The following is a 12,098-nucleotide window of genomic DNA, read 5'->3' as shown; positions in this document are numbered from 1 at the left end:
AAATCCCTTTTTGTCAACTTAAACACTGACACTATTTGATTAGAGGGGATAAGGGTATTAGGAAAACAAGCATTGAAAATCAACTGACAGAATCTAGCATACTATACTATATTTCTATCAGCATTTATCATATCACCAATAAAAGACAGAACTACTCTACCATAATCATAACGTGAACCATCAATTAGAGAGTACCCTATCTGTTGTGTCATAATAGGCAAGGCATCAAAGTTTAAATATTTGTTGTTGAAAACCTTTGTAATGCAATCAAAGAAGAAATTCCATTCCTTCCTTAGCCCATTCCTTTTTAATTGACCAATGTTATTTAAATCCTTGTCATAGCTAATCTCAGTAAAGAATCTCCTCATCTCAATATCACATACCAAACTTGAGTGGGAGGTATAAGTAGGCAACTGCAATGCATCCCGTACAGCTTGAGGAGTTACTATCCTTGTTGTATTGTCAAATTCAAAAACAAGGCTTGGAGATCCATTAGCTCCTCCATCATCAAATACACTACAGTTCTCCAGATAGCAAGCACCTGGTCACCAGAGATTGTGGGTGGAGCTGTGAGAGAAAAACCAATCTCACTGGATCTAAGAAAGTCTTGAAAAATATAAAAATCAACTTTCACATTGTTGTTAGACAGGATAGTTGAATAGTTGTTAGTCATAAACTTTGTATCACTATAATCAAATGGTTTAGAAGTGGCAGGTGAAGTCATGGTAAATTTTTCAAGAAAGATTTATGAACAATATTTCAGGTTTCAGAGTTTACGATTTTGAGAAGGGTAAAGTAGCGGAGAGAGGATAACACATATAAGTAAAGTATTATCTAAAATAAAAATTTGATCTTATACAAAACTTTTCTCCACTAAATCAGTCACGTTCAGTTTAATAGGACACGCGGAAATATATAATTGACTTAAAAAAGTAATCATGTAATCGTGTGTTACTGTATTCACAGTTCCCGAGAATTAAGTTATGCATTAAACGAACATGTTCCAACTCTTACTCAATGGTAACCTCCTGTAACCATGAAAAATTTCCCATTTGAGGTGAACTTCAACCTTGTAATTACAATGCTAATTTAAATAGTATTTTCATCAATATAGTCAATCAAGGTTTGACCATTAAACAACATGTAATCATGACTATCAGGATTTATCAACTACTGACATAAAATATTAGTTAAAACAAGTTTAACTAATAACAGAGTTTATAAGCATAATCATTAGTTCAACATGAATTTTCACATAAGATCATTTTAGCACAATTTGCATGTTATCATGGCATCAACCATTTAGCACAATAATCAGTATCTAGCAAGTACTGACACATAATAAGATACCATGCTTTAAAAATATCAGCAGACTTAATTATCGGAGTTTGAGAATTGTCCTGATATCATTCCTAATTCATTCACCAATCTTGTAAATGTGGCTTCACATAGAGGCTTGGTGAATACATCTGCTACTTGCTGATCTTTGGAAAAAAGACCAATTCCACTGTACCAGCTTACAGACGTTCCCTTATGAAATGGTGTCTGAAAATGATGTGCTTAGTCATTGAATGCTGCACTGGATTTCCTGTCATTGCAATAGCACTTTGATTATCACAATATATAGGAATAGAAGAATAGTCTAACCTATAATCTAGTAGCTGATTCTTCAACCATAAAATCTGAGCACAACAGCTTCTTGCAATAATGTATTCTTCTTCTGCAGTTGATGTGGAAATTCACTTTTGTTTCTTGCTATACCAAGAAACCAATCTGCCGCCAAGGAATTGGCAGCTTCCAGAAGTGCTTTTCCTATCTGTTTTGCATCCTGCAAAATCAGCATCTGGATATCCAATTAGCTTAAAGGCTGAATCTCTATGATACCATAATCCGAGATTCATGGTGCCTTTGAGATACTTAAAAATTCTTTTCACAGCTAATAGATGAGGTTCTCTAGGGTCATCTTGGAACCTTGCACAGAGACAAGTAGCATACATGATATTAGGTCTCCTAGCAGTCAGATATAGGAATCAGCCAATCATACCTCTATAGTTAATTATATCTACTAAAGAACCAGTATTTGTATCTAACTTGGTTGTAGTGGCCATGGGAGTTGATGTACACTACTAGAAAAACGTCAATAGACATCGGCTAAAAACCGATGTCTATGAATGCAAAAATCCGATGTCTTCGTGGGTGATGTTAAAGACCCCCCATTTAACATCGGTTTTAAACTGATGTTAAATACAAGATATAACATCAGTTCTTTGTTTAAAACTGATTTCTATATCTTGATATTAAATTTCTCATGCATATCTAATCTTCATATATCATCAGAATATGATATTTTTATCAATTTAAATATATATGAGCTAAGCAAAATCTTTCAATTTAACCAATAAACTGATGTTACTAGTACCAGTAACAACAGTTTTCATCAAAAACCGATGTTAACAATACCTTTGATATCGGTTCTTAATTGGTAACCGATGTCTATTTGTAACAAACTGATGTCTATAATACTTAATAACATCAGTTTTTTGTTTTAATAATTTTTTTTGTTGTAGTATTTAACATCAGTTTTTACTGATGTTAATGGTCCACTAGAACTGATGTATTAAGCTTTGACAGACATCATTTTCCATTGTAATGATGTTTGTACCTGTTTTATTAATGCATATATTAAAACTATAGATTCCAAAAACCAATGAAGTACCAAAACCAATTGTTGCACAATACCAGTCATTTATAAATCTAACAATCAATATTCAAACATCAGGTACAACAGATTCGTCTAATCCAAATATCAAGTACTACACATATCCATTCATATATTCTACTACTGTTTATACAAAGAATTTGACTTGGTACCGACAATAGCATGTAAAATATCATTTGAGGAACGCCCTCGTTCTTCTGCATCTTCTCACTCCTTAGTAAAGCTCATGTAGCCTCGTCCCGTATGATGACAATAATCATATATACGGGTCCCAAACACTTGAATGCCAGAATCAAACTTAAACTGTCAGGTTTCTGGGTTAATAATACCATTAAACAATTAAGAATATCATACATCACATTCCTCATGTAGTAGCCAAAGGTTTTATATATATATGCAAAACTCAAAGCTTCCTCCAACATAATTGCTAGATAAAAGACAAAATACAAACTCACTTGTGTGCACGAGTTGATCTACATTTACACTCTCTAACTCTATGTTACATAGGCTGGTGTGGTACGTCCTTCGAGAGTAAACACCAAGATAATTGCTGATATCACTCTTCTGAGTAATCAATCATCGGTACCAAAGTAACGATCTCTAAACTCCCCCATACCCGGTATTACACGAAACTGTTCATTTAATGCTACATCAATCTCTGAAGTAACTATTTTAAGTGTTGGGAACCTCTTGCTGACACAATGTATTCCTTCAGGAGCCTATACGAATCAATGACAAATGAATCAGTGACAAGGGAACTCTAAGGCATAACTGTAAATGCAAACAATTTACTTATAACACTTACATATATAAGATTAAGAAATATAATATGGGATTCTGGTACTCCATTCTGTATGAGTAATTCAATCGCCTGGTGCAGTAGTGAATCCCTTCCCTGCTGGTGTAACATAATATTGGAGTTTCATATATGTTTAAAAGAAGGGAATGCTGAAATATGTAATCAACTCCTTCATATCATGACTAACAAAACAGAAGTCTTAAACAGAATACTCTTTTGTTTTAAAGATTCCTCAGCGCTCACCTTCGAACAATCGAGACTCCACACAATTTCTTGCAGAAATCAACTCCAGCATATACCGATCCTGAAATTATATTACAGAAAACTGAAATATAAATGAAGCAAACAACTTATAAATACAACAGATAAATTGTATCATTTTCAGATCCTAAAAACTGTAGGTAAATGCCTTTTAAAATGTATGCAAGTCAGTAGCGGATATATATATCCTACATCGGATTAATATGGTGAAAGAAATACCAACTGTCTGATGACACAGGAAATATTTATATTACACAAGTACAAAGCTCTATATGAAAAGAAAATATCTTGGCACCCTAAAAAAGTGAAAAACTAAATACTTCAAAGTTCAGAGTTCACATCATCTCTCGTGAAATGCCCTGATACTTTATTATAAACAAGTGATGTCCCAAAAGTCTTAGTTTTGACATTTAAAATGACTCCAAATTGCCTTCCCAACAAAATAACCTCGCCACAAATAATTCTTGAATTAGAACAAGTCCAATGTGATACAAATAATTAAAGAAATTATAACATAAATTTATGGTTTTCAGATATATCGATTTTATATCACTCTTCTGAGTAATCAATCATCGGTACCAAAGTAACGATCTCCAAACTCCCCCATAACCGGTATTACATGAAACTCTTCATTTAATGTTACATCAATCTCTGAAGTAACTATTTTAAGTGTTGGGAACCTCTTGCTGACACAATATATTCCTTCAGGAGCCAATACGAATCAATGACAAATGAATCAGTGACAAGGGAACTCTAAGGCATAACTGTAAATGCAAACAATTTACTTATAACACTTACAGATATAAGATTAAGAAATATAATATGGGATTCCGGTACTCCCTTCTGTATGAGTAATTCAATCGCCTGGTTGGCTGAGTTGCCTTCAATAAAAGAATGAAGTTTGTTATTTTGTAATAACTTTAGAAAACAAGTGAAAGTAAAAGGAATCCCCCTCCCTCACTCTCTTGATATGCAACAAATATTACCAGTTCCAAGAACTAGATCCAAGAGCAAGACATGTCGTTCTGAGATATCTTTTGGAAGTTTTTCATATATAAGCTGTAAATATACAAATGAATGTTATTCAGAAACCAAGGAGCAAAAAATTCAACAGCAAAAAGTGTTAAACACGCTCAAAGAAATAAATTTAGAAATTAGAACACTATACCTGTTTACCATTATCACCATCACGATGGATTAGAATTTTCCCAGTCTTTATTCCTTTGCAACAAGCACGCATAACGTTCTCCATGCTTTTACCACTGTATAGATAAGCACATAAAATATTTACATAAACAAATACGATATCATAGTACCTAATTTTTGAAATTGCAACTACTAATGGAGAATATCACCGACACCAAGTTCCAGAGCTCTTCTAATTGTTTCAGCACTATCATGACACGGTGGATCAAAGAGAGGAAGAAGTGCAATGAACTCCCAAGGCCCGCCAGAACTGTCTTTCTTGCGCTCAGGCACTTCCTGTAGAAAGAAACCGAAAAAAAAAATTAAGTACACTAACATAAACATTTGCATCAAAAGTACTTAAGCTATTGTCCATGAGATCTTTATCAGTTACCTGACGAGCAACCCCCAGTGATCGAAGTCCATGTTCTGCAAAATTGTCAATTACTGAATGTACCTTCTTTTCAATTTTGGATTTTGTTGTGTGCCAGGTCAAGAATCTACATAACACCAGACCAAACAAACTTATCAAATGCATTCTCTGAAATTTCTCCGATACCTTTAGACTACAAGAACTAGTTTTACCTGCTCTGGTGCACATTTACTAACTCTATGCATTGTACCAGCTTTGTCAATGTATGTCAGTGCTGTTCTTTTGTCAGTTGGATTAAATGGCAGAAAATGGATCTCAGTTATTCCAGCTCGTGCCTTTAGTAAAACCTGAATTCAAGTATAATTTAGCTGCTTCGCATCAGAAGAGGAACATCTCTATTATCTAAAAAATCTAAAAATACCTGTTTAGGGTCTGCCAACATTGTAACGATAGCAGCATCAATTGTATCTTGATTCTCTAACCTCGATGCTCTTGCAGCCATTAGTACTATGTCGTCCTTGTCCACTCCCTTAACAAACACCTGCAATGACAAAGAAGACATCAATAACAGGAAAGGGATAAGTAAGTACATATTACAAGTAGTGAAGCCTTCTAATACAAACTCAAACATATATGTGTTCTCACTATCATTATATATGGATACTAAAAATCAACCAGTCGCCATTTTGTATAAGTAAGAAAATCAGAAGCATCGTTATGCTCCAACAGGAAAGAACTCGATTAATTGGAAATAGAATATGAATGTTCGGATCAACTATATAAATTAAACTAATTTCGTGATTCCTCAGTATTGTATAAAGGGTGACAGAATAATATAAATACTTATAAATCAAAAATCAAAACAAAAACATATACCCACATATACATCAGAATTGATACCCACATACATAATTCAAGCAATTACTCAACTAAAAGCATAAAAGATTAACATGCTCAATTCAAACATTTAACCAATCATTTAAAAAATAGGGTTTTAAAATGAAACCTCTAAGTGAAAAATTAGGGTTAATCTTACCCAATTTATGCTCGACCTCCAAGCTTTAATCTCATATCTTTAACCTTTAAACTCAGACTTGACCTTACCCAATTCAAACTCTGTCCAAAAGAGAGAGGTGAGAGAGCATAGAGAGCGAGCACAGAGAGCACACAAAGCACATAAAAATAGTCGGGAGAGATGACTGAGAGCCAGAGGTGATATTTAGGGTTCTTCATAGAGGGGTGAGTTTCAGTGAGTGAGAAAGAGAAACGAGAGGAAGGTGAAATGAGAGTTGATTGAGGGATAAAATGGGAGATGAGAGAGTGATGAACTGAGAGATGAGAGAGTGATGAAATGATGAATACGTTTTTTGTTTTTGTTTGTTTTTGTTTTCAGTTTTTGATTTTAATTTTTATTTTTTTTAATAAAAAAGAGGGGGAAGATGTGGGTGAAAAAAAGGGGAAAATTTTACTAAGTCAAAAAACAAGGGGGGAAACACTTGGAGGGAATGAATAATTTGGTTAAGGGGGGAACGGGGAAGGTGCGTTGATTAATTTTTTTAAAACAGACATATAATATCGGTTGGGCTAAAAAACTGATGTTTATAACAACAAAAGACATCGGTTGCCAAAAACCGATGTAGAAAACACCTTTTACATCGGTCAAAAAAGCAACTGATGTCTAAGAGGTGATGTCTATTCTACTTTTTCTAGTAGTGGTACTTCAGCAGTCTTGCATTCCAAATCTTTTGAGTAAATACCTGGTGTATTTGGTTGATTTATGAAGATTCCTTCATCAGTCTGTTTAACTTTTAACCCCAGAAACTAACTCAATTCTCCCATTATACTCATTTGATACCAGGATTGCATTAGCTTTGCAAATCTCACAGAATTTATCATTAGTTGATCCAAAACTAATATCATCAACATATATCTGTACTAATAACAAATCCTTACCATGGTATTTATAAAAGAGAGTTTTATCAATTGTACCTCTTGTGAAACCACTTTCTAGCAAAAATAGAGCAAGTATTTCATATCAGGCCTTTGGAGCTTGCTTCAATCTATAGAGTGCTTTATCCAGTAAGTAGACATGATCTGGATACTTTGGATCAATGAACCCTGGATGCTGTTCAACATAAATTTCCTCTTCAAGTTCTCCCTTTAGAAATGCACTCTTCACATCCATTTGGAACACCTTGAACTTCTTGTGAGCAGCATAGGCAAGAAAGATTCTTATTGCCTCTAACCTTGCAACTAGAGCAAATGTCTCATCATAATCAATGCCTTCTTGTTATGAGTAACCCTATGCAACCAATCTTGCTTTATTCAATAAAACAATGCCCTCACTGTCAGTTTTATTTCCGAACACCCACTTTGTGCTAACTATAGATCTATTCTTTGGTCTTGGCACAAGAGTCCAGACTTTGTTCCTTTCAAATTCATTGAGTTCCTCTTGCATTGCTGTGACCCGGTCAGCATCTTGTAGAGCTTCTTCAACCTTCTTAGGTTTAGTTTGAGATAGAAAAGAATGGTAGAGACATTCATTCTGAGTGGCTTTTCTTATTCTTACACCACTGTCAGGATTTCCAATGATTAAGTCAGGTGTGTGTGTGACTTAGACCATTTTCTTGCAGTTGGAAGTTGACTCCTAGAAGAAGAACCTCCCCCTTGATCCATGAATTCTATGTTATTTCCTTCATTAGTACCACTATTGTTTCCTGATGCTCCCCCTGAATTAGTGTTCCCATTGTTATCAGTATTTGACTTATCATAATTTGAGGAAGATGAGTCTGATGATCTTTCTACTGATATTTCTTGAGTTGAATCACTTGTAGTAGTCTCTGGATTTGAGTCATGTTGCTCCCCCTCAACATATGCTTTAGTGTTAGAAGAATTTCCACTGTTCTGTGGAACCTCAGAGCTTTGAGTGATATCAGAATTTACTGTATCAGAGTCAGGATTTATAAGTTCAGCATAAGGTACTTCATTTTCAAATATCAACTTCTCATGGTCATCTGCATCTTCTAGACCTGTTATCTTCTTGTCATAAAAAGATACATGTATAGATTCCATGATTGTTCTTATTCTCAGATTGTATACTCTGAAGACTTTTGTAGACAATTGATATCCCACAAAAATTCCTTCATCAGCTTCCAAGTCAAACTTGGTGAGCTGCTCCGGATGAGTTTTGAGAACAAGACACTTACATCCAAATATATGAAAGTATTTCAAATTTGGCTTCTTTCCTTTCACCATCTCAAATGGTGTTTTTCCATGCATGTTGATCAATGTTGCATTTTGTGTAAAGCAACCAGTTTGCACAGCCTCAGCCCAGAAGTAGGTAGGAAATTTTGCTTCCTCTAGCATGGTTCTTGCAACTTCTATTAGAGTTCTATTCTTTCATTCAAAAACTCATTTTGTTATGGAGTTCCAGGAGCAGAAAACTCTTATTTTATCCCCTTGAGTTTACAGAACTCTTCCATAGAGATATTCTTGAATTCAGTTCCATTATCACTTTTGATGATCTTCACTTTAAATGTTGATCCTTTTTCCAGCTCCCTCACATGATCAAGAAGAATGGATGGAATTTCATCCTTGGTGTGCAGAAAATACACCTATGTGTATCTTGTATATTCATCAACAATTATAAGTGCATACCTCTTCTTGGCAATTGACATAACATTCACTGGACCTAAGAGATCAACATGATGTAGATGATATGGTTCAAGAATGGAGGATTCAGTTTTACTCTAAACATATGTCTTCCTTTATTTTGGATTTTTGGCATGAATCACATAATCCATCAGGAGTAAACACTTCATTGGGCAATCCTCTTACAAGATCTTTCCTCACAAGTTCATTGATATTGTTGAAGTTGAGGTGAGAAAGTCTTTTATACATGTTCCAGCTGTCTTCCACAGATGCTCTACTCAGTAGACAAACTTCTGAATTTTTAATTATTGTGGAGACCCTGGCTTCATATAAACTACCATGTCTTACACCAGTCAATATGATCTTGCCATCAGACTTACTAACAATTTCAAAATGCTCCTCATAAAAATTGACATGGTAACCTCTGTCAAAGATTTGACTGACACCGATCAGATTATGCTTGAGTCCTGCAACTAGAGCTACATTTTCAATGATGACATTTCCAATTCTGATTTTTCCATATCCCAAGATTTTTCCTAAGTTGCCATCTCCATAAGAAATACTTGGGTCAGCCTTCTCCTCAAATTCTGATAGCAGGGATTTATAACCAGTCATATGTCCTGAGCATCCACTGTCCAAGACTAGAGCATTCCTCCTGTGACCCTGCAATCAGTAATTTGAATCAGTTAGTATTTTTAAGGATCCAGACTTGCTTGGATGCTTTGGCCTCTTTAAGTTTGTTAACATATGCAGCATAAGACTTCATATCATAATTTATGTTAACATTTTTACTATCAGTATTTATACATGTAGAAACAGAAGAGGGTTTCAGTTTATAAAAATCATAATACAAACTATGATACTCTTTACATGTATAAATAGAGTGCCAAACACTGCCATAATGTAAACAAGGAATCTGTGGTTTATATCTAACTTTTCTATTCCTAAACTCTAATTTGGAAGGAACGACTTATATCTCTTTATTCTTCCTGCAAGAATTAGCAAGATGATTAGTGCTACCACAGTTTGAAAAGGTCTTTCTAGGTGCATTAGGAGGAGTCACATAATTCCCATTCTTATTAACACCTACCTTGCCATTTCTATTTTTCCTAGATCTTTTCCTCTTGAATTGACTTAACAGAATTAGCACTAGGATTAAACTTAATGGTCTTTATTTGAACCTTGTTTAATTTAACCTAACTATCAGTTTTTATTGATCCTATTTTCTCAGTATCTTCTCCACTTTTCTTATCAGAATTAGATCTAGCTGAATATCCTAAACCCGATCCCCAACAGCCATTCTCTAAGATTTCCTGAGTTGACTTTCCTGAGTTAGTGCAAAGTTTAATGACTACTCTTTCTTTTGCTAGCTCCTTTTCTAGATAAGCATGCTTTTCTAACAACTTTTTCTTTAACAAAACAACATTATCTCTTTCTTTTTAAATCTCTAGAATGGAAAGTAACTCAATTTCTAGGTGATCATTCCTTTTCTTTAACACAGTTCTCACTATTGATTCTATTTATTCTCTAAGGTTTGATCTCTAAAACTAACTTGCAGAGATTTATGAAATAATCTTAATTCATAGATATCATTAGTATCAAATACAAGAGTAGTCTGAGGTACCTTTAATTCAGCATTGTCAGCCTCAGTATTAGCATTTGCCATGAGAGCATAATTGATCCCATCATTTGAGTCTGATGAATCATCCCGGTTTCTCTTTTTTTTGAGATCCAAGCTTGTTTATTCTCAGCTCTGGGTTTTCTGCAGTCAGCTGCAAAGTGTCCAAGTCCATCACAATTGTAACATCTCTCTTTTGACTTGTCAAGTTTTCCAGATCTAGATTCCTTCCAATAAGTATTTCTTCTATTGTTCCTCTTATCAAAGTTTGAGGAACTGGACCCTTTTCTGGAATATCTTCCCCCTTTCTTGAAGTTTCTGTAGACCATCTTCTTGAACATTTTAACTAGCAGGGCAACCATTTGATCCATATCTTTATTGTTATTGTGATCACTGTCAGTATCTGATTCAGTATCAGTATTTGAGTCATCATCATAATTTGATGATTCGGTATCTGACTTTGCAATCATGGATTTCCCTTTGAAGTAGCTTTTCCTCCTAGCTTTCTCCTTAGGCTTCTCTTCAACCTTGAGTGCAACTGGACTAGATTTTGATCCTTTCCTCTTGCTTCTTTGCTCCATCTCTAGTTCATGAGTTTTCAGAATTCCATAGATCTCATCTAGAGGTATAATATCAAGTTTATAGTTATCCCTTATTTATGTGACTTTAAAGTCCCACTTTTCAGGGAGAACAAGTAAGCACTTCAAGTTTGAGTCCTCCAGATCATATTCTTTGTTGACAAGGGATAAGTCATTCAACAACTTCTAAAATCTGTCATAGATCTCAGTTAGGGACTCATTGTCCTTTAAGTCAAAGTGCTCATATTCTTGAGTAAGTACTGTCCTCATGTTCTTCTTGATAGCAGTTGTACCTTGAAACTTTACTTCTAAAGCATTCCATATCTCTTTTGTTGTTTTACATCCAATGACTCTATTGTACATAACACTATCAAGATTGTTGTGCAGGATATGTCTAACCTTAGCATCCTTCATGATAGATGAGATATCTTCAGGAGTATAGTCCTTCCTGTCTTTGTCTATCATCTTCTCTGGTTCTCCTGTAAGCGAAATAGCTACCTTCATTGGTTTATGAGGACCATCATAGATCCTGTTTAGGTATTCACGATCCATGGCTTTCAAGCACATGGCCATCCTAACTTTCCATGTTGGATATTCATGTATCTTCAGGATGGGAACCTTGATTGCTTCATATATACTCATGCTGCTGCTTATCTGTGATGTGGTTGGGGGTTGTGGTTTCAGATCCTGTGTCTCTTCTTCTTTGTCTGCCATTGTAGATTGATTTTCATATCTTAAACTATTTTTACGTTAGTGGCAAGCTCTGATACTAATTGTTAGTCCCTTAATCAACTGTAGAGGGGGGGGTGAATACAGTTCATACAATCGATTCGATAAAGTTTCAACAGAATCAACAGTTTTTATATTCACTGATAAAAACTTATTACAAACATGCTCTCTCGAAAGGAAGAACA

At 34.7% G+C, this 12,098-nt stretch overlaps 1 protein-coding gene and 1 pseudogene across 1 annotated transcript; both read right to left on the bottom strand.

Moving 5' to 3' along the window:
- Positions 1-3,121: 3,121 nt before the first annotated feature.
- On the bottom strand, positions 3,122-5,090 carry LOC141719076 (uridine/cytidine kinase UKL1, chloroplastic-like). The gene is made up of 5 exons (XM_074521456.1): positions 5,083-5,090; positions 4,948-5,041; positions 4,766-4,838; positions 4,578-4,660; positions 3,122-3,438 (listed from the first exon to the last, which is right to left on the bottom strand). The coding sequence occupies exons 1-5, from the start codon at positions 5,088-5,090 to the stop codon at positions 3,292-3,294; spliced, it is 405 nt and encodes a 134-aa protein (XP_074377557.1). The 3' UTR covers positions 3,122-3,291.
- A 27-nt stretch (positions 5,091-5,117) lies between these two features.
- LOC141719074 (plasma membrane ATPase 2-like) lies at positions 5,118-11,757 on the bottom strand (annotated as a pseudogene).
- Between the last annotated feature and the right edge of the window lie 341 nt (positions 11,758-12,098).

The sequence above is a fragment of the Apium graveolens genome, chromosome 4 (assembly GCF_009905375.1).
Source record: "Apium graveolens cultivar Ventura chromosome 4, ASM990537v1, whole genome shotgun sequence".
NCBI classification, from domain to species: Eukaryota; Viridiplantae; Streptophyta; class Magnoliopsida; order Apiales; family Apiaceae; genus Apium; species Apium graveolens.
The sequence above is the reverse complement of the archived record's forward strand: the minus strand, read 5'-3'. Positions and strand labels throughout refer to the sequence as shown.

What these genes read in the sequence shown, in the direction of transcription:
- LOC141719076 (XM_074521456.1), bottom strand. An exon ending in GGATCTAGTTCTTGGAACTG is followed by an intron (nt 4,661 to 4,765) that starts GTAATATTTGTT and finishes CTTTTATTGAAG; the next exon opens with GCAACTCAGCCAACCAGGCG. An exon ending in TATTTCTTAATCTTATATCT is followed by an intron (nt 3,439 to 4,577) that starts GTAAGTGTTATA and finishes TGATTCGTATAG; the next exon opens with GCTCCTGAAGGAATACATTG.